This window comes from Sitodiplosis mosellana, unplaced genomic scaffold (assembly GCF_009176505.1).
Source record: "Sitodiplosis mosellana isolate CC-2019 unplaced genomic scaffold, AAFC_SMos_1.0 Smas_scaffold_30, whole genome shotgun sequence".
Taxonomy (NCBI): domain Eukaryota; kingdom Metazoa; phylum Arthropoda; class Insecta; order Diptera; family Cecidomyiidae; genus Sitodiplosis; species Sitodiplosis mosellana.
Genome location: NW_022595272.1, coordinates 747,684 through 770,898, shown reverse-complemented (window position 1 = coordinate 770,898; position 23,215 = coordinate 747,684). Strand labels below are relative to the sequence as shown.

Below are 23,215 nucleotides of genomic sequence, written 5' to 3'. Positions count from 1 at the left end.
TTCACCGGAATTGCTTCATATTCCATTAATGGACTCACCTGCAATCTCTTCGAGCTCCTTCATCACATCCTTTTCAAACAGAGATGGCAGATGCTTTGAGAAGAAATCTTTCAATGCGGTTGCAACTGCATTCACAGGAATATCCAATACTTCAATGTCAGCATTTGGTTCTGAAAAGAAAGTTTAAATTTTACACTCACACATTATTATCTTCCATCTGCAAACAATAACTTACCTTCTTGCAGTTTTTGGTACAATAATTCGACATGTGCACGATTACCAGGCACTCGATAAATACCCTCTGAGTCTAAGCCTTCTTGTTCGATAAATTCGACGCATTTTTCCATAAATAATGGAATGAGATTCTTTTCCGATTGCAAAAAGTCAGAGAGTGCAGCACCTTCGACCATATTTTTGCCATTTGGTTTCGATTTGCGTTTCATTTTCTTCTCCAATTCCTTTTCCTTATCGATGAGCTTTCTCAATTTGGCTGCTTCATCTTTGGCTCTGCGTTTTTCCAATTTCTCCTCCTCCTTGCTGGCCGCCAATTTTTGCTTTTCACGCTTACGTTCCAGCAATTTTTCGCGATCATTGTCCTTCAGCTTTGGCACAACACCGAACTAGAAAATGAAAAATGGGCGAAGAGAAAAATTTCATTAAAATTTCAACGATTTGTGGAAATTGAATTGAAATGGTTTCGGATACGTACGATTGGTGAGTTATTGTCACGTGGCGATGAGACGTCTATGCTCGACTCCTCTTCTTGTACATCGCCGTACATTTTACCTAATTAATTGCATCAAATTAAATTCAATTAGAAACGTAATCAATTTTTCTCGAATGAAATGTGCTTGCTGCGTGCACAGTGCACATACCTTTTTCCAATGTGCTCATTTTCTTGGTTTCGGTTTTCATTTTCTGATACAGCATCGGTATTTCTGGTGGACACACATAAGTGCCAAACGGTACTTTTGGCGGTTGAACCGGTATTGCTGTTCGCTTCTTTCGCATTCGTTTGTGTGTTTGAGCCTTGCGATTCATTTTATAGTAGCCATCCAGTCCGCCACGATTTTTCTGCTCCGATGAGCTTGATTCACTGTCTGATTCGGAATATTCTGCAACAGGAAAATAATTACATTAGCTCAGCACGACCGAGTCTGAATGAATGGAAACCTTCACTAAATCCCTACTCGCCAAAGTTCGCAAAAAACACAACCAAAATCAAGTCAAAACAAATCAAACGAAACAATCGAGATTCAAACGAAAAACCAAAAAAAATAAAACGACAACAAATTCATGTGAAATGAAACAAAACAAAAGACTAATGTGTACTTGGTCCTTTATCACGTCGATGTCTCGTCTTACTGTTGGATTTGGATGTTGATGAGGTGCCGTCATGGGTAAAATTGAAGATAGTTGGATCGGGCCCGGTGGAACCAACCACACCATCCAAACCGTACACATCTTTGACTTGTGCATATTCCGCCAAATCATCCGAATCGTCTTCAGGTGCAGCAAGGGGAGCAGAGGTTTTTGAAGTTTTTGATTTAGATGTGGATTTTTTGGTAGAATTTCTAAAAAGTTTTTTATTTCTACTTTTATCACCTTCTTGCATGTTGTTATCACTGTTGACATTCATGCGAGCCAGTGCGTCATTGACAATGGCAAAATTTTTCAAGTTCAATTTGCCCGGTTGCTGTGAAATTGAAGAAAATAATAATCAGTGTTTTGAAAAATTGACTTTCAGAATAAATGTAAATATTTACCTTAAGTGTTTGACTAGGTCCTTTCGGTCGAACTTTATTTCCGAAATTCGTGTCACTTTGGCGTGGGTGACGACCGGTTGTGAATGCATGATGCGAACTGAAATTGTTCCACAGAATGTTTCGTCGGCCTTCTTTTTCGCCTGAGCTGCTACCCAAACCAGCGATTCCGCTAATGCCGACACCGCCGCGTTTGTCATTATACTGAGCATCATCCAGCCAACCTATTTAATTTCAATTAGCACAAGAAAAAGCTCCAGATTAGTATAAATATCACAAGGCTTGCTTTCTATTGGCAACACACAAAGAAAGATGAACCAAACACCAAAATGGAAAGAAGCACTTAAAAGTCTTTCTACTTAACGAACACAAAAAAATGAGAGAAAAAAAGAAAATGGGGCATTTTGAGCATCTTTACGATACAACAACAAAAAAAATGAAAAGAGAGAGAGAGAGAAGGAAGAAACAAATGAATGTAATTATGCAAATGAATATGGATTTTGAAGAGATTAACCTGAGTCGTGAGTTGTTAATGAATCCTTCGAACCACTTACGTCGGCTGCAATACATTAGTTATATAATTTTTTGTGTTATTATTAAACAACATGAGCGAAAAGAAAGAGACACACACACACAGTGAAATCGAGATAGAATGTCAGTATAAAGATAAAGAACCATTTCAAATTAAAATGCAAGAGTTGAAGAGAACGTTTTGTGCTACATAAAAAGCAAAACTAAAATAATCCAAGCAATAATAAGGGATGACCAAAAGTATCCCTTTTTTTCTTCAACAAAATGAAAAAAAAATACGAGTAATTAATTCTATGCCACACAATGGAAACTTTGAAATTAAAATACGACATTTTATCAATAGAGTGAATAACCATTTTTCGCAATTCAACTCACAAAATGAAAGCGTACACAAAAAAGAAGCCACAATAAATTAAGGCTGACACGAACAACAACAACAACACACACAAAAATAAATGAATAGCAAATTCGATATCTACGACAAACATTGAGATAGGTCGGCTAAAAAATGGTCCCGTTCGCATTATTGCTAAGATAGTTCTAGTGGATAGTGGAGCACGTTTGGTGCTCGACACCCCAAAAAAAGCATAATTGAAGTCACAACACACACAAACGAATGGACAGACGGACAATAAATTTCGACAAAAACTCAAAAAAATGTGAGACACTTGGTGCGAATTGTGTGCGATAGATAGGCTAAAAAAATGGAAGAGAATTCTGTTGCTATAAGCTTGGTGCAAGTTTGTGGTCCATTTTCGCTAAGAACAAACAAAAAAAAACACTAGAGAGAAACTAACAAAATGTATAAGAATCGACAAGTGACCTCAACACATTTGTCTCGGCCGCAGCTAGATTTTCATCGGAAATAACAAAGCATAACAAAAACACCCTATAATATAGTGACAGCAATCTAGAGAATTGTGCATTTTTCAAGCCTCAGCAGCTAGCAATATTTTTTTTCTTTGGTGGCCAAACAGAACAAACAGATAAGTCAATCAGAGAAAGTGAGCAGTTTTTTTTTCGGTTCTTATAAAAAAAAAGTGAGTTAAATGTTTTTTTTGTTGGTTTACATGTGATGTCGTCTAGACTGGACTGTGAGGCTGAAACCAAATTGCTTTTATACTGTCGCATCATTGACGACGTTCCGATATGATCAGGTGGTGCTGGCTCGGGTGGTGTTGTTGGCGGTGGATAAATCTGAAAGCCTTTTTTTATCGCACAATTTTATCGTCGGGGCGCACAGATTTGTATTTCGTGTTCGTTTGCCAGTTTCAATTTCGAATGCGTTGGCCATTAATTTGTTCGTATTTATTTGGCAAGTTGTAATTATGTTAAATATTGAGTTATTGTTTGCGTTGGATTATGTTTGTTGTTTTGATTTATGAATTTGGATGCATATTTTTTTTGGGTTTTTGGTCGGAGGGTTGCGCACACATTGCCGGAATAAGTAAACAAACCATGGATAATTCGTTTCGGTTGAACACACACACACACACAAAATTGTGTGTACGCAAAAGTTCGCAATTAAAATCGAAGAGTCGGACGAAGAGAGGAAGACACACAAAATGAAATGAGGGAAAGAGAGAGAAAGAGAGAGAGAGAGAGAGAAAATGTTGTACGATATGAGTTGTTGGTTAGTACAATTTGAACAATGTTTTTTAATTACTTGATGGATGTTTGTGAGTTTTAATGATGTGTTTTTCGAAAGTGAAAAAAAAAAATGTGGATGGAGGTGGTGAGGGTTGAGATGAAACAATTTTTGGGTGAATTCTTTAGCATGGGACTTTTTGCTCGGTAAAAATGTATGTGTATATGTGTGTTTTTGTGAGATGATTATGGATTTGAATGTTTTGTATTAGTACAAAAGCGTTATTAATTGGTAGCAGTAGCAGTTTTTCAATCAGCATGCAAATGATTATTTTATGGAATGTTAGGTTAGTTTATTATGTTTTATGATATACGTATGTATGCTAAATGGGTAAGGTACGGTATTTTTTTTTTTTGCAATTAACTTATTGAATTCACGCATTGCGCTGTTACCTTGGTGAATAAGTCGAGATTTATCATCTTTATCGTCATCGTTCATGTAGGAATCGTCGATGCCCATATCCTTTTCACCGAGCATGTACAAATGCGGATACTTCTCGTTATTATCATTTAAATTGAAATTGATGTTGTTATCATCGCCTCCGTTGAGCGAATTAAGCGACCGCGTGGGTAGATGCTCGTAATTTTCGCTGCCTGAGCCATCTGCATTTTTAAGCAAGTAGCTTTCGTGACGTGGTGGCGGTTGTGGCCGGTGATGTGTCGAATGCTCAAGCGTACCTTCGCCCGAGTCCAATGTGACTGGCTCTTCCATGTGAAAAGCTTGTTCGATTTCTGGTTTCTTCTCCCAGACCTCTTGTAAAAACGGTGTATAAAATGTAACTGCAAAATTGAAGCAAAAACAAATGACATTTAAAATATATCAAAGATGAAACTAAAGCAAGAGACGGCCAAAACTTTTCATGATTATTATTATTCAAAAACTGATTTTTCGATTTGATCAAATGATTAATTACATTTCAACTGATTTCCTCCAGCTGATGTCATAAAATGCGCGCGCAATTTCTCAGCAACACTGTTCCCTTCCGTAATTAACATCTGACATAGTTCATTGTTGAAAAATGCATTCGCTCCGCCGTTGTCCGTGATGGCAATCAGTTGCATCGGCAAGTTTGGAATATTCATTGAGAATGCACTGTGCAAAAGAGAATGAATGAACATTTTGTTTTAAGATGGACTCTTTGAAGAAAATGGAAAAAAAAGACTTCCTAGAAACTTTGCGTCAAAGTAGCGCGCTGTTAATTCCGCGTGAATGACAAATGAAGTTGCGTGGAATGTACTTACTTCAATGTCGCTAACGAGGCCCGTCGTTTCGTTGAGTACAACAGTATGAAACCGTGCACCAGTTCGTCGCGGAACGCATTCGCGCCATGATATGACGAGAAAATCACTTCGATTTTTCGCTTAGTATCACCCATAAATGTTTCAAATATCACACTACGTTCGCTTGACATCGTACTCGTTGGCTCGGATAGTATCGGACTAAGGATGCTTTCAACGGAAAATGGATCACCGCAAAACATACACACAATGATTCGAATGTCTGGCTGCGCATCACAAAATTGATACAAATCGTCCGGTTTTTGATGTTCGGTCAGCCGAATGCATTCAATAATGTTATTCAAAATATTGTAAATGTAATTCTGATGCTGTGATTTACGATGATGGTAGAAATTCAACGACGTATCGATGAATGTGCAGTGCAACCTAAACGTATGCAAAACGGAGTAAAAAAAAAAAAGAGTTGTCTGTGTGATGGTAATCAAGGGGGCGGTTTTCTGGTTTACTTACATTTCGGCCAAGTGTTGTCCTTCGCTGCGCAAAATTTCAATTTCGTTGTCATCCTTTTGATCTTCCGGTTGATAGACCAAAACCAACGGTATGCACTCGAATTTGTCTTCCATTTCTAAATTAAACAACAGGCTACGCTCCAAATTATCCTTCAAGTATTCCACCGTATGCTGATTTGAGTACACGCAAATTAATCCGCTTGTGCGGAAATCGATATTTTTAAATGTCTCGTGGTCGCTGCCATTGATGATGCGCGTATGCAAATAGTATGGTTGGCCATCGTAAATGTATTCGCCATCGTCGCCGCAATTCAAACAAATTTCATTAATTATATCGCTAGCTAATTGTTCGGCACCGAGAACCAATACATTCAGTGTACAATCGCTGGGCGGAAACGACGACGACTGCTTCCAGTGATTTCTTGATAAGCTGTATGGGAATGCAAATGAATAATTATTGTAATAACCATCATGAGGCAAAAGCGTGCACGAAACACTCGATTGTACGCGCCGATATATTGGTAAATACGTGGGCGATTGTGATTGCATATGTGCCGAGCTGAGGAGCACACAGCTCACATATTCATACGTACACACGGAGGGACATAGCACACATTGGTTGCAACGTTTTAATTAAATTAAATGATGTGATGAGCAATGATTTGTGATTTCAATACAATTCAATGGGAATTTGATTAAAGTGCTCAGCACGACGGGCTGTTGTCGTTCGCAAATGAACTGTCAATTAGAATAGTTTTTTATTTCACCACCACATCGAAGAGCATTAACCTTTTTTCCACTTTTTTTGGCCCTAAATTTTTAATGCAGAGATTTTTCAGGTAAAATTGTTCACATATTGAAGCGAGGAAATATATTCAAAAGCACAATAAGTTGTACAAATATTGAACAGTTTTTCATGGCTCAACAGTGATTAAGGCGCTCAACCAACTTTTAAATTGGGTTAAACATGCTCAACCGAATTCAATGCATAACCTCATTAAGTCGAAGGAAAAGTTATATTGACGTTAACATAGGTAAAAAAAAGTAGTTAAAGCAATTCTAATAATGGAATCACATTCATTTTTGTGATGTTTTCAGTTTGGGTAAATTGTAATCAATTTTAATGAAGCTCTATTCTACCATTGCATTCATAAAATTGAATCCACATCATTTTGTGTTTCCATTATTATATGTACATAAGTTTTTCTTCCTCTTTTTCGCTTTTCAAAATTCCCCTTTAGCTGCGTCACTCAATACGAAAGAGAAAAGGTAAACAAATTTATGCGCATAGATTATGTATACCTTTGTGATTTTTTGGCGCTAATGATACGCTCGACCATGGCATCGACGCAGTTTGGAAATGCCGGGCAATGCTCTCGGAGTGGAACGTGGATGAATCCAAGATGTTGAAATAGCATTAATTTCCGATCTTGATCCAATCGGTCAAGAATTTTGTATCGCGAGTCGTCTTGTAGCACATCAGTAATTTCTTTGATGTCGTCCTGTGTTATCGTTCCAGATGGTTCGATGCTTTTGAAGTGATAGAATAGATCGGCGTTCTCAAGTAGAAGTTCTTGAAAGTTATGCTTTGCTCTTTCGATAATTTCCTTTTGATGATTATCGTAGATTTGCTGGCAATCGTGTTCGGATAGCGCCTCAAAGCATTCACGACCCATGAACAATACGCGCACTTCGGCTAATTGTTTTCCGGGCGTAACGTAGCCAGCCTCTTCTAAAAGTTTCTTGAACTGCTTCTTCCATCTAGAAATGCGAGTGGAATGAGAAGAAAGAAAAATGCATTTTTAGCATTCAATTGAATGTGCTTAGTGACAGTGGTGAGTGTGTTGTTTTTTTTTACCTCTTTGGCATCCTTTTGTTAGTTTGTTAATAGAATGAGTGAAACATTGTTAGCGGTATTAATGCATAGTTAATTATTTTGGATTGAATTAGGGCTTAATCTGATGAGAGTCAAGATAAAACCGACATAAAATACTTACTCTAATCGCTTTTGTTCCTGTTGTAATGCGTTCAAATGATTTTTGAATACGGTTTCGGCTTCCGGTGTCTCGAGTACATCAAATGGAATTCGGGTTTCGTCTTCACAATCGCTCACATCGCTCAGATCCATCCATGGTGCTTGTTCGCATTCGAAAAAGTATTGATCGTATTCGGTATGACCTTTGATATACGGCCGAACGATATTCCAATCGGCACCGCTTATTTCTCGATTGACTGTTTGCAAATCGGGTAGAAATTCGTGTAAAACACTATTGAAATTGATCATGTAGGCCTGCAGACGACGCGACACATTATCTTCGCGCAATTTTTTCACATGTCTTCGGAAAATCCGTTGACCCGCCTCCTGACCGAACAATTCCAAAAACTCTTGCCAATCTTTGTGAATGGCAAGCATTTTCGATGCTTGATTCCATGTCGTGTGGTAATCACTAATTTGGCTACGAATCAGTCGGCTGACCGCTTCCGTGCTGCAATCCAGCAATTCTTTTCGTGACCGTGACGCTTCGTTGTAACTGAGGATTTTCGTGCGCATTTTCACTTTGTCAATGATTTGAGCGAGGAGTAAAAATGCCATGTCAACATTGATCGCCTCATGCGATGACGTTTCAACGAGAAACACATTTCCTTTGTATTCCTTGCGTTGGCAAATTTTCTCCGCTTCTCGCACAAATTGCTCGTTGGCTTCGTCGTTTTTCGTTGTCACCAGCACAATGGGCTTTTTATTTTTCATACAAAAATTAATGATTTGCTGCACATACTCCACTTGCTTTTCAATCGATCGATTCGGCACCGGGCTGACGTCAAACACACAAATGAAACCGTCAATCGACAGTCGTCCATCGGGAATGCAACGTTCTTCGTACTCTTTTTCAATGCCTAATTGATTTTTGCAAATGTACATCAGTTTTTCCGCAGATACAATTTTTGTTGCCGTGCAACGTTTGATGTATGATTCCATTTTTCCAACTTTGAACGGTTGGAATGTGGCATCGTCAACGAATTCCGTCTGTTCAACAACATGGAAGTTATAATCGGTGCCATCATCTGACTGTTTACGTACATCGCCCCAGTACAAAAAATGATCATTGTTTACAATGCGACCACTGAAATCGGACTGCAAAGACAAGAGGAAATTTAAATTTATCAGAATTTGTGAGCCGCAAGGGACCGACAAGGAAAGTGAATGAAATTGTGTAAATATTTGATTGAAAAGATTGCTTATTTTTAGTTTACCTGACTTAGAACGGATATGTGATCGATGAAATAGTCATCGGTTAACGGTCGCACGAATCGATTGCATAAACACGATTTGCCAACTCCAATTTGACCTTTGTCCTTTTCGGTACCGGACATACCGACCACCGATACATTAATCTGCCTCATTTTTGCTGGCACTCACTTGTGTTCAACGCAAACGAAACGATTTTTTGTTGCCTGAAGCTACTTCTGAAAATAACATGAAAGAGAAGAGAAAACTCCATTTAGTCGACATGTTTTATAACAATAGAGTATGCAACAGAAACGTTGATAGCAATAAAGTTTAATAAGTGTTTACTTATTGTATTTAAGCATAAAGATAATTTGTAATTTTCCATAATGCAATTTATTTCGATTTTTTTCTGAATTTTTTGTGTTTCTATACGAATTTAATCGCTTTTAACGATTTACTATACACGTACTTATTTTGACGTTAGATTGTGCTGCAGAAAAAGTATGAACAAAAACGACCAACTTTTTTTCTCCTTTTGTTAGCTTGATTCTACCTTTTTCCTACTTTTTTGCACACATTTTCAGGGTTGCTTCTCTTTTCATAACATTTTTTGGTTTGGCAACGCTAGACAAAATGTACGCAAAACGTCAAGGTGCCCCATTTTTGTAAGCGAACAACAAAGTTTTACATGAACTATTTTCAGAGAAAAAGACATATTCGGCATAAAACACTAACAAACGAAATTTACACACGAGAAGAGATAGAAAGATAGAGAACTGAAATTCGGAACAAACATGGAAATAGAAATGTATGTAAAGCTTTGGAAAGCAAAAGATTAAATAAAATATAAATAAAATGTTAGTTCGTGTGTGGGATTTGGAAGATTCACCATTATGAGCGCTTTTGCGAGAGAAAAAAGAGAAGCTCCGCTCCGCTCCGGAGATTCAGCTCCTTTTCTGCGCTGAAGTAGAGAGGAAGATGTGACTTTTCACGGTAGCAGCATCAACAGAAACACCGTTCTGGCGCTGTAAATGGTGGGAGTTGTTGCTGTTGTTATGCCTATAAGCCAAATATTCATGAATTTATAAGAATGACGCGTGAACGAATGTGTGTGTGTGTTGCGAGGTATGAGTGAAGCCCCGAAAAATGAACGAGCACAAACATAGAAAAATGTTTTTCATTCAACAAAAGAAGAAAACTGAGCCGGAATTTATTCGGAAAAAACAACGACAAGAGATGATATCAAAAAGCACTCGTTTGAACAATAATAAGCTCAGGTAAAAAAAGGAAAAAAGATTGCGCGAAAAAAGGGAAAAGAAGAAAAAAAACCATCCAAGCATATAAGCAAATTTTCATTCGAAATTCTACAGCAAACGTGAATGAACGAGATACGCACAAAGACACTTCTCATTCCAATGGACTTGATTGTAGTTAGTCGCCTGGTATGATGTGATCACAGAGGAAACGAATGAGAGTGGAAGTGTGTGCTTGGCAGTCAAGGTAAAATCCATATCAATAGATATATATATATATATATATATATATTTGTGACATGTCAGAGGAACTGAGGTCTAGCGCACATACACATCGACGGAGATCCGTCAGCCACAATGTACGTTTTACCAAAACCGACAACAACATAAATAAGACGACAGTGGCAATTGACGATGAAGGGAGTCTATTTGCCCAAGAAAACAAGAGGGATACAAAGTGAAATGAAGATTTCACTTTATTTTGTCCTAACACACATCAATGATAATGCGCCATTTTTCCTTCATCGTACGAACGCGCGTTCACTGTCCGTGTAGTGAAAATATTTCATTTCTACATTTAATTCGATGGATGGCAGGAGAAGTTTGAGGAAAGGGAACAATGAAATGGAAGAAAAAGTGAACGCGATTCATTTGCCAAATTCGATTCGCATTTCATCGTGACATCACTAAATTTTGAACGCGCAAGAATGGAATCCATTCGAAAATGCTTGCCATTCGAAATCCATACAAATGTTAAATACAGATGTATAAGCTCGATATTTGTTCGCATTTTCGCAATGAGTGTGACACTTGTGACGGTGCGCTCTGCTCTCATGTGGCTAAGAGATTGTGAAAGGTATACACACAACACATTACACGATAAGTCGAAATGGTTTCAGCCACCGAATTCACTCACCGCAATGTACTTCCATATACATACATATATTTACTCGGGCATCCGTTGTGCAGTCGTCAAAGGGCGCCCACAACATTTCTCTATGCTAAAACACACATATTTGTATTTTGGGCACTTCGAAAGGCAAAAGGACACACTACACACACAGAGGTAGAGAGAGAACCGAGTCGAGCCAGGCGTCGGAACACAAAGTGAGAGCTATAGCTAGTCGAGAGAGACACACACAAAGAGAATAAAGTGTGTGCCGACCGACTAACATACCGCATCAACGATATTTGTCATCATTTTTCTCGGTATTTTGTGCCTCGTCACCCAACATCGCCTTTCTCTAGCATCGTTGCTGGGCCTTTGCTTGTTTCATACACAGGTTTACTGTATTTATTTCGGTGTGTATTTATGTTGCTTGAATTTTTGGTTTGGTTACTTGGCCGATGTCTCATGGTATGTGATGTGGTTGCGAATCTATAGATTACTTTAGTTTGCGAATATGTCAAAGCATGCCATGCACAAGAGCCAATCGAACGCACACAAGACGACAAGGCCTGCTCATACTATCTGAAATGGGTGAGTTAGAGAGAGAGGGAAACAGAAAAACGAACAAAACATGAAAAATCCGAACAATAATAATAAAATTGGATTGTAGCGACGCTTCGAACGCAAGAAAGGTTTCTGCTATTATATGTAATCGAATCATTTGTATTAGACGTTCGACTAAAATTGCTATCGTGTACACCCGTTTATTGTGTATTCTGTCGAGTTTCGTCTTCATAAAGCGACAGACGAACGTTCGTTCGCCAACGAAACAGGAAAACTATTTCGGATTATAAGTACAAAGACCCATTTATCGTGTGTGAGTTTGGATATTGAGAATTAAAGTCTTATTGTGTTTGTGTGTGTATGTGTCTGTGTGTGTGCAGCAGCAAAGGGACTTTTAGCAATCGAGAATATCAAATGATACTCTTGGCGAACGAAATGAAGAAAATCGTTCATTTCACCACGAACAAAAGGAAACCTCTTGACAGTGCTACATGAAAATGCAGCATGCGAAACAGCAACAGCAGCAACAGCAGCAACAGCGAGATGGTAGCCAACGAAAATGGTAGAGAAATAAAAAAAAAGTGTGACATAATTCAGTTTTAGAAGCACATCGGTCGTTTATGATGCTTAAAATACGAATCCCTGGCGGTTGGTAGGCTAAAGCTGTTGCTGTTGCTGCTTCTGCTGTCGCTTCTGCAGCCACACTAGTTCTCTTTTTTGTTCTCGCTTTCTCTCTCTCTCTCTCTCTCTCTCTCTCTCTCTCATCTTATTTAGCACTTTGCTAACTACTGCATAGCGCTTATTTGCAATCCAATTTTATTGGTCGCTGCAAAAACTTTATCTACTCGTTCGCACAACCCGAAAAATACCTAAAATTTGAAACGATTTCGAAAAATTTATGCATACCGTATTCAAGAATGCTTTTTGCTGTCTTCTTCCTATTCACGTTTCAAATTTGCAAAATTATAAATGGCAGCATATGGAATGGATGGTTCGATGTTCAAAATGATGACAATTTAAAAATTGTATGCGCTTAACGAGAGGTATTTGTATCCAAAGGACATATCATTCTTTTTTCTGTTCTATGTCTGTCGCTTTGTGTAAGTGTGCTTTTGTCGTTCGCACGAGTGCCACGTGCACCGTGCAATCGTTGAATGCAAATTCGCACCGTCACACCGGCAGCCACAATGGGAACGACAACAGCACTGGTAACCGAACAACGGTACAGGTAGAAGAACACACTAGTCGTTAGTCTATTGTTCACAAATGTGTCATTCCGTTGTTCTGTCATCTCGATTTTTATGGTTGCTATTTTGTATTTTGTCACATTTTGTGGCAGACAAAATCAAGAAAACCCATTGCGCTTTGTTCCGACATTGATGTGCATTATTGTTCCATATTTTCATGTGTACATTTAATTTGGCCACAGCAGGCCAATTCATACAAACTAACAATGACAGACATGACTGTGCGATTGCGATATGACTGAAAAGAAAATGACAAGACTTGCACTTTGCCAAATGGAACGAGAGCGAGCGAGCAAAATGGAGAGCGAAAGAGTGAGATGGAATGAAGAGTGGGGAAGAGCCAGTGCTAGAACGAAGAAGAAAAACATTTATATTAATTTAATCCATTCGTTGCCATTTGTATTGTTGTGATTATGATAAATATGGACAATGACTGCGTTTGATGCGAAATGAAAGTGTGTTTCACTTGATTTTATCCACCATTCTCCCCTTCTATGTGTATCACTCTATTTTTTCTGTTCAATCGTTCTATCTCAATTTGTTGTGCTGCACAGCACCATTTCACGTGTTTCAACTACTAAATCTCAAACCAACAACCATGTATACGTATATTCTCATCTTACGGCAAACAAATTTATTTATTAGCCATCCTGAGCAATGAAATTTAACGAAATTTAATGGTGTCGCACTTATTTGTGTATGTGTGTGTGCCTTTTGTGTTTGTGTGCGCTGCTATTCTTGAAATTTTGTTTGGAATTTGTTTCGTCGATTACGTGTCACTCTCAAGGATTAACTGTTTTCAAGTTGATTATCATGCAATGTGAATGCTGTTCATCTGCTTTGGCTATGATATGGTTCCATTGTGAAAATGGTTTATTTGTTATTTTTGCTCGACAACTCTGAATAGAGCACTTCGAATCTCTCTTCCCGTATCTCTCGGATGTGTAGCATTCCATGTACCTAATTCAAATGGATCCAGTGTGAAGGAACGAAAACGTTTTGGAATTTTTTGAATAATAAAGCCGACCATGTGTACGTATTGTGTGTGTGTATGTTAGCGACGCGTTTAACTAAAATAAATTTCTTTGTACTTGAGCGTATTAAAACCATTTTGCTTATTATCCGATAAACCAATAAATAAGGTTCAGCTTTTGAATGCTCTTGATTGGGAGCGGAGCATGAAAGAGAGATGCTCGGCTTAGCACACGCAAACATTTCCATAAGCAAACAAAAATATAATTTTGTAACTACCATAAAATATAATAGCAATTACTCCATACGCCCGATAAGAATGTAAGTGCTTTTGAATTAGACATTCACTAAAATCTATCTCACTCTCACGCCACATGTGTATGTGTGTACAGTACAGAGCACTCATTGAAACTGTAAATTATTTGAGCATAGAGTTTCATGTTCAGGACATATGTGCCAGAGAGTAAATAATTTCATCCAATTTTAACTAGTATTCGACAGTGCGTAAGACACATTTGGCTATGTTCTAGAATTGACGTATGTGACTGCTGAAAATTGAAATATTCCGTTTCAAAGTCTCTGGATTCTGGAGAGTTACATCGAAAATTTAAATCGATTTTGATTGAATCAACACAACTCTCGAATTTCGGTAAGTATTTTCGGTAGCAATCAGGCTTTGTGTATGGACTGCTTCTGCGAAATACACAAATATTGCTTGATTATTTGATTGCATATTCCAAAATTGATTATCTTATCGAGAAATAGTCGTCGAAGATCTGAAATTTTAATTTATCCCACAAACATTGACGTCATCGTGATTCACGATGTGCCACGGCTACAATCTAACATTTATGAAAACAAATTGCCGAGATATGAAAGATTATTCATCATATAGACGTAGCCGTTGCTGCTTTACTTAACAACGCGTGTCCTTCGGGCTGTCAATTAACTTGTTTTTCCTACCATACCAAATTCATTTTCGTACCACAGCGCAGCGCAACGCACACACATATACAAAGTGCTATCATATTAAGTTTTGACAATTTGTAGACGTAGACATGATTGAGAGACCATCTGGCGCGCGCGTTTGCCTCTCGTTAGCCATAATCATCAAGTCCTCTGTTTGCCGCGCGTAATTCTCATCGCTTCGCTTTGTATCAGAATGTGCTAATCAAACTTCAGGCCATTTCCGCTTGAAATTCATTAATGACTTCGGAACGAAGACGAAATAAAAAGGAGAGAAAACCAAACGATACACGGTGGTCGACCAACCGTTAGAATCGTATGTTTCGTGTCGAAAACTTTTTCAACTCCCATGCAATTGGACATGGCTGCGGTTGTAATGTCGACGCTTGTTTGCTTTTATTTTTCTCTGCACATGAAGAGGAACCAAACGAATGAAAAAAAAGAGACTGGAACGGCCTAGTCGATGTAATAAGTGTTGTTATTTGAACGAATAACCGTAATAAATAACGTTTAATCGGAGTTTTGCGATAATTATCATTTTATTCGATAATCAATTTTGTTTTGTCGACATGATATTTCGCCATTTCACATGCACACACACACCACCAGCATTACAAGCGTTTGTTTCATCTTGGTTTGGAATGAGGCAAGGGCACACGCACTTGAAACTTTGGTGGTTAAGAACCTTATTTCGGCTGCAAATTGTCTACTTTAGTGACCAATTGTCGAAAGCGAGGGAATGGTCTGGCAATTTTCTCTCAATCTTCGTCTATTCGCGTCACTCGAAGTTTCATGCCATTAAAATTGCATGAACATGGTTAAGTTATGGCATTAGACCCAGTTTATACGTTTTTCTCAGTGGTTTTTATCGACAAATAAGGTTTTGTACGAAATAAACTTATCGCTTGAACGGTTGACACATTTCCAACGGTTTATTCGTCGTTAGTTGAGTTCGTATCTGTGCCATCCTACCGTCCCATTTCATCACCGATACGACGTAAAGAGCATTAAGAATTTTTCGGGTTTCACAAAGTTCGATGGGAAAAAGTCGAATGACAAACGAAGATGTATAGATATAGAGCAAAAAGAGACAAATAGCGAAAAACAAAAACTCGAAATAGCATTAAAAGAAAATAACATGTCAAGTTGATATTTGAACGATATGCTTTGTATTGCTATCATTGTTGTTCATACTCAAGCAAGAGAAGTAGCAGCCAACGAAATTGAATTGCCAGAGCCAAGCGAGTGAACCAGTAAGCGAATGAATGAGTGAGTGATGTTTGTCTTGAACAATCACAATGCCATCAAATTTCGTGTCGAGCAAAACAACATACACAGTCAATACACACATAGAGAAAAAAAGAATGAAAAAAAAGTATTGAAGTGACCTTTTGAACAGCCCTTTTTCGTAAATTGCCACTGTATCCATTGAATCATAATGATTGCGACGACGACATCAATAGCAGCGACCACAACTGCGCTCAAACCAAACCAAACTAAGTCACCATCAATGTCGTTGAGTTCAGTCAACCGTCACCTCAGTCTGAGAACACCTCTTGTTTCCAGCTTGACCTAGACTTTGTCATGACTGAAATGACGAAGGTCAACACCAAGAAAGGTGTAGGACCCGACGGTATTCATCCTTTAATTTTGAAGGAGTGTGCTCCGACGCTTGCTAGCCCGTTGACTAAGATCTTCAATGAGTCGCTTTTATCTGGCATTTTTCCCGACGAGTGGAAACGATCGAGTGTATCAGCCATATTCAAAAAGGGCGCCAGATCGGACATTGAAAACTACAGGTGCATAGCAAAATTACCAACGATCGCTAAATTCTTCGAGCACCTCGTCAACGTAAATTTGCTTGAAACTGTTCGTGATCGCATCTCGCCTAACCAACATGGCTTTATGAAAGGACGATCTACAGCATCAAACCTAACCGAGTTTGTGTACTACGCCCAGAGTGGCCTGAACATGGGAGCTCAAGTTGATGTCCTGTACACGGACTTTACGAAAGCCTTCGATCGAGTTGATCACAGCATTTTGATTCAAAAATTGAGGTCATTCAATCTACCTCAAAATTTGCTGTCATGGCTTAAGTCGTACCTGGAAAATCGCGTTCAATTCGTCAAGCATGGAGCAAGTGAGTCGGACGATTTTACAGCGCCGTCGGGTGTCCCACAGGGGAGCCATCTGGGCCCGACACTGTTCCTGCTATTCATCAATGACATCGTTGATCAAATGCCCCCGAACATCATGATATTACTGTTTGCTGACGATATCAAAATTGCCAAAATCATCAAATCTCAGCAAGATTCGGAGATACTGCAACAAGCCATTGACAAACTTAAGCATTGGTGTGACGTGAATCGGCTGCACCTTAACCTCAATAAATGTGCAGTGCTATCTATATACAAGAAACGTCAGCATTTCCATACAAACTACACCTATGGTGACCATGCCTTCGACAAAGTGACTGAACACAAGGACTTGGGTGTTCTAATTGACAGAAAACTATCATTTGCCAAACACATTGACATGGTCACTTCGAAGGCAACGGCTGCGCTTGGCTTTGTCAAACGCTTCTGCCATGATATCACCGACGTCACCACACTAAAGTCGCTGTATTTTGCATTAGTTCAATCGCACCTCGATTACTGCGCCATGGTATGGCTTCCATTCCACAAAATTCACAGCGACAAAATTGAATCCGTGCAACGCCAATTCACTATGTACGCTCGTCGTGAATACCCATCCGTGCATAACCAATACTCAATCACACCGTACGAGCAGCGATTGTCAGACTTGAACATGATTAGTCTTCGCCGTCGACGTGTCAACGCGTCACTGACTTTCTTCTACGACATCATCAACGGTAATGCTAACTGTCCAACAGTTAGTGACCAAGTCTCACTTAATGATGGGCGTTCATTGAGACACAGCGAACAATTCAAGGTGAATGACAAGCACATGAAGCTGGTGCGAGAAGCTCCAATTCCTCAAATGTGCAAAATGGCGAACATGGTGCCGGAACTGTTCACAGCTGCGACCTCAAAGAAGAATTTTGCATCATCGGTTCGCAGAATGGCGGACACCACTTTTGGATCGCTTTGCAAACTTAAATGACTACCTGGCCGCCTAGTCAACTTCTCATCCAGGTAACCTCATTTTTTGTATATGTTCTCCACGAGAACACCTTGATACTGCCCACATTTATGATGAAATTTCGATTTTCATGTTGCCGTTAAACCTGATCCTGATCTCAAGCGGACAAACTCATCAATGACAACGCATATTGCCCGAATGCCATTTGGGTTACTGCTGATAGAAACAAACAAGAGTAGGGCTGCCCCAGGTACCAACCACCTACGTGGTATTCGACTCATCGCACACGAATCACACAGCAAAATCGATACTAAAAGACTGACGAATTGTTCCCCATACATCTCTTATGTGTATAGAAATGATGATACTTATCTGTGATGTTTACACTTATTATTTATTGTAAATTTTGATTTTGTGCTTTGTTGTAGCCATCCATGAGTTGGCAACTTAATATTCTTATGTCTGAAATCAATTTTGAATTATTCATAATTAGCATCAAATGCTCTAGTTACGCTTCAAATCATAGTCCATGTCAACTCAATGCACTCTGCAATCAACATGGATCTGCCTTTAAGACGTAAAACTTCTCGTCAATTTATCCACCGGTATAAATTGAGCGACGACTTTTGCTGTCCTAGGGTCTCAAATTAAACGCGTAATTAAACGCTTCACATAGCCTTTGTTCCTTTGGAAACGTTTACCAAAGGTTATCATGGACCGTTTGCCATAGACTAATATCAAGCATTTCCATCTTGGTTGTATGACTGTTTTTTCGTTTTCTTGTTCCTAATATTGTGAATACCGCATGATGTATGAAAAGAGCCAGGTTTTTAACGAGGCGAGAACTGATAGTTATGAAAAATTATCGCTACTAAATGTTTATTATTTTAAATATGTAACAGTCTTGCACTCTTTTCCGGCCAAACCTTAATCAAAAACCCACATTATATTCAGCCAGAGCTTGGCGGTGTTTATTAAAAATAAAAATAAAAAATAAATAAAGTTCAAATGGCGACCAATATCGAGGTTCGAAGCTTCCAATGCAAAAGCTCTCCAATTTGTTTTCTATTTGCGTGTTTGTTATACCAGGAGTCACCCTTTCACTTCAACTTCTAAACGTTGTGATTGTGCATGCCACCCAACAATGGTTAAATTGTTCGAAATGAAAGATCTCGCACTTAAATTGCTCATTCATTATATTGGACGTGCCGCTTGCTGGTAGTGAGTGAGTGAGTGAGTTGTATGTGAGTGAGTCGGGGATTTGGTATGCACGGAACGTGTAACGAAACGCATATAATAGAATCAAATGGAACAAACAAATGTTGTTCATAACGCGTGAACAATACTTCGAATACGAACGAACGACCGGGACGAGTCAAGCGACAAGATGAAAAAGAGGAACGAGAGCGAGCGAGCGAGCGAGTGAATTTCGATCGTAAACGCCACCGATGAAATCGGCACAGTAAGAGCACAATATGTGCCGGATTGGAATATATATGGCTTGCAATATCAGATGCGAATAAAAAGAATAAATCTTTCATTTCAGTGGGCTACATTTCGTTCGATGTGTGTGATTCATTCACATGGGCGCATAACATTGTAATAGACACATAAAACAGATCTAACAAACTATCTCTAAATGGCAAAATGCTACATATGTCTTAAAATCCATTTTGAGTAATACAAAAAAGAGCCTCCCCATACCAGTGGATGTGGTGTCTCCCTCTGTTTTTCACCATTCAATCAGAGGTTCTTGTTGTCTGCTCATTGAAATCAAGCAAACTGGCAGAGAAGAGAATGAAAAGAAAGAAGACGAAAAAAATTATTAAACCGTATGCGAAGAGAATTAAATGCTGAGCATTTCCTTTGAACGCTGAATGATGTATTGGGTGTGTGTATACTGTACATTCTACATATGTGCATGTATGTGTGTGTGTGTGGATATGGAATGCACTGCGTTCTCGTCAAACCGTTTGCTCGGATCGCATGATATTTGCAAATATTCTTTGCACACATATAGCAGCAAGGAAAATCGCAAAGAGAAACACCATTTGCCACCAAACTAAACAAGGACCAACAACAATAGGATCGAAACCGGAGGAAAAATGAAAATAAATATCTGTGCGAACGCGCTGAATTGAAACCAACCAGCCAACGAGCCAGAGCAAAGCATTCAGTTTTGGCTGTTTCGAGGCGAGTTAGGGTGTGTGTATGTGCGAGTGTGTTTGAATGCGTGTGTGAGTGTTTAGCTGGTGAACGTATTGTTGAGAGTTTGCCGAGGAAATCCGAACTTTTCATCTTATCATTTTAGATGATTTAGAGAATATAATCCAAAGCAGTTTGTGTATGTTTAATACGATATCGTGTGTATGGTTATGACGTTATAAGAGCCGACGAACTTCGTCTATATCATGCATGGTTCGAGAAACATCTTTTCGTAATTTTCTCGCCCTTTCTCTCTTTTTATCTTTCATTGTGTTCGGCTCAGTTCAAAGTAACTGATTGTGTACTTGAAGTTTGGATTTGAGTTTGAGTTTTTGATTTTTTTTTTTTGGGGGGGTTTTGTTGGTGTTGTTTCTGTTTATTTGAAATAATTAAATCCTTGAGGGTGTGTTGAAGCGAATAGCTCTCTCCCGAAAAAAAATGAAAGATGAAGAAGAAAACGTATACTTGAATCATGTGCCTCATAATAAGCTTTTTTCATAGATTTTATGACGTTCGCCGTTGTACGTGTATGTGTTGGTGTATATTGATACTTGGAAGTGGAAGTAAGCGGTGCGCAAAGATGATTGCGAACATAGAAGCAATGACGAAAAATCGTAAACAAGCCACATTTAAGATGTACATACACGCACAACCGTTCGTTTTATAATCATTTTCCATTTATACTATGCTTTCACTCTCTTTCTACCTCTCTTTCTTCCAGTTTCTGGTCCTTTTTTGTTGTCCTGAGCCCGAAGCACACGCTTGCTCTTACAAAATCTATGGTGTTTATTTTTTATGTTACCCACTTTTATTTTTATACGTTTTACTTACGAATTTCGTCGTCTTATATTTCTCATCGGTAGCGATGGCGGTAGTGGTGGTGGTGGTTGTTGTTGTTTGTGCGATGCGGACAAGAGCTGGCTAGAACTCGCGCTTCGGCATCGGTTTTAGTGTTTTGGCAGTGGCTTTCGTTTCCTTTATGGCACAATCGAATTTATTGCACACCAACGAATACTGACTGTAAATGATTACCGGTCTCGTTTCACTGCCTCGCACTGCCATTTTCATGTGTATTTTATAATACATTTTCGCATCACACGCAGTCCTCGGCCACGCTCATTTCGATCGAGCAATAAACTTTATAGATTTTATCGTTATTCGCTTGCTTCGTGTGTGTGTGTGTGTGTTTTGTATGTGAAAAGAACCCAAAGAACAAAATTCGCATTTCCAATTTCCATTTTTCGGCGGGCCAAACGCCATTGAATGATATACATATACCATATACAATACAGTATTTGTGGTGTCATTTAAATTGTTTGGCTGTTACGTAAATGGCATGGCAAATCATACATTCAGCTATTTTTTTGTATGCCTTTTGTCTTGTTTTGTCTTGTTTTGTTATTGAGTCTCGTCATTTTCGTCGTTTTTTCATTTTGTTATTGGACGAAAATAGAACAAGACGAAAGAGCCGTGCTTGTTGTTTTCGCCCAAAAAATCTAAATGGATTTCAATGATGGCGGTGCTTTTGCGATGGTTATTTTATGTTTTATTGCCTTTTCTGCTGTGCATATATGATGATTTCGCTTCTGGTTTGCTTTCGAAAACATTGTATTTTTCTCCTTTTTGTTTCACTCGCTACTCGGTCGGTGGACTTTATGCGTTGTTGTTTGACAATCCGCTAGGATATGGGAATTTTTCACATAAATAATGTGCATGTCTCTCCTCTCTCTCTCTCTCTCTCTCTCTCTCTCTCTCGTTGTGTGATCGCGACCGCTTCATTCACCATGAATAAAATCGGGCGTATACGCGGATACAAAATCAACTGAAGCATTTCCACACGTTAGCAACAGCGCCAACACAAAGTAAGCAAACAAAAAGGAGAACAGCGTTTGGCTGAAATATTGGCTATAACTCCTACGCATCACAACACATTTTCATTATCAACAGCGAGCGAATAAAAGAAATGAAAGCCGCGGCGCTAATAAACTGTAAAACTGAAGCAACAACAAAGAAATGCTTTGAGTTATCACTCAATCCTCAATCACATTCAACAGCTAACGGTGTATTTCCCTGCCTGGCAACTGGCTACTGTTCAATTATACGGGCGATCACATGACTTTGTTGGTTCTGTACACATTTTCGTCGATTCCACCGTCGCACGCTCTTCCACATCCCGATGACCTAGCCAAATATCTTCAGTATTATTTAAAATTCTTGCTGGCTTGTTATTTTATTGAATGGAGATTGTGTCGTTTGTATTTTGAATGGAGGATAGCTTTAGTTCGGTGTGTGGTAATAAGCGACATAGTATCATGTGGTAAATTTTCATTGTCATTGTCTGTACACGAGATGCGGCTGCTACTGCTTCTGCTTCTGCTTCTGCTGCTGTTCAACAGTCATAACAATTGCATGTTACAGTAACCATCAGTCGTGTACATACCAATCCGAATCGAAAACAAAACGAATGCAATGAATTTGGCTTTGTAACGAACACACTACTATAGCACTCGTTGTGCCATCAACATTTATCGTGCTGTCATTGAAAATTCACAGCCACATCAACATCGAGCTGTTCGAAAAACATATTTTCTGCATTTTATTCGAAATGTGTATGCTTTTTTTTCCTATTTCTCAACATCCCTTATTCGCCTCCGTCGCTTCTCTGTGTGTCGGAATTTTTTTTCGCTCATCTCCTGGCGATGCTGTACATCCATTCAGTGAATGTGCACTTAAATATTTAATAATACGTCCGTTACATAAAATGTCTGTCTTTTCGACGATCATTTAATGCAATATGTATGAAATAATACACTACTATAAATAATATTTTTTTCTGTTGTTATTCGGTCGTGTTCGTTCAATTTCTCATTCTCCTCCATGGCCTCCAATTTTCAGTTTCAATTCAAAGAATATTTTTAAACTGTGCAACGAGTAGAACTTCTCTGCGTTTGACTTCTACAAGACATCATCTTTGTTCATTCGATGAGGGCACGTGTATACACTTGGCAAACTCGAGATAGAGCTTCGGGGTTGGTTTTCATCACAGCTGCGAGCTAAAATCGAAGCAAATCGACGCAATTCGAAATCCTTGCATGTTAT

At 38.8% G+C, this 23,215-nt stretch overlaps 1 protein-coding gene across 34 annotated transcripts in view; it reads right to left on the bottom strand.

Annotated features, from left to right (window-relative positions):
* LOC129569164 (rho GTPase-activating protein 190) overlaps nt 1-23,215 on the bottom strand; it is a 43,329-nt gene that overhangs the window by 627 nt on the left and 19,487 nt on the right. For 2 of the 34 annotated variants that reach the window (XM_055447725.1, XM_055447723.1), the window contains exons 1-16: nt 20,948-21,300; nt 8,942-9,154; nt 7,687-8,822; nt 6,992-7,450; nt 5,691-6,119; nt 5,184-5,606; nt 4,856-5,034; nt 4,335-4,721; nt 3,365-3,499; nt 2,278-2,322; nt 1,767-1,987; nt 1,333-1,696; nt 876-1,115; nt 710-786; nt 236-620; nt 39-170 (exon numbers count right to left, since the gene is read on the bottom strand). In XM_055447725.1, coding sequence (XP_055303700.1) covers nt 39-170; nt 236-620; nt 710-786; nt 876-1,115; nt 1,333-1,696; nt 1,767-1,987; nt 2,278-2,322; nt 3,365-3,499; nt 4,335-4,721; nt 4,856-5,034; nt 5,184-5,606; nt 5,691-6,119; nt 6,992-7,450; nt 7,687-8,822; nt 8,942-9,091 — 4,762 coding nt within the window. In that variant the 5' untranslated portion in view covers nt 9,092-9,154; nt 20,948-21,300. Of the gene's footprint in view, nt 1-38; nt 171-235; nt 621-709; nt 787-875; nt 1,116-1,332; nt 1,697-1,766; nt 1,988-2,277; nt 2,323-3,364; nt 3,500-4,334; nt 4,722-4,855; nt 5,035-5,183; nt 5,607-5,690; nt 6,120-6,991; nt 7,451-7,686; nt 8,823-8,941; nt 9,155-9,387; nt 9,612-19,615; nt 19,694-20,947; nt 22,298-23,215 lie in introns of those variants that run through there. The other 32 variants (XM_055447751.1, XM_055447748.1, XM_055447745.1 and 29 more) reach the window with 23 other exon arrangements.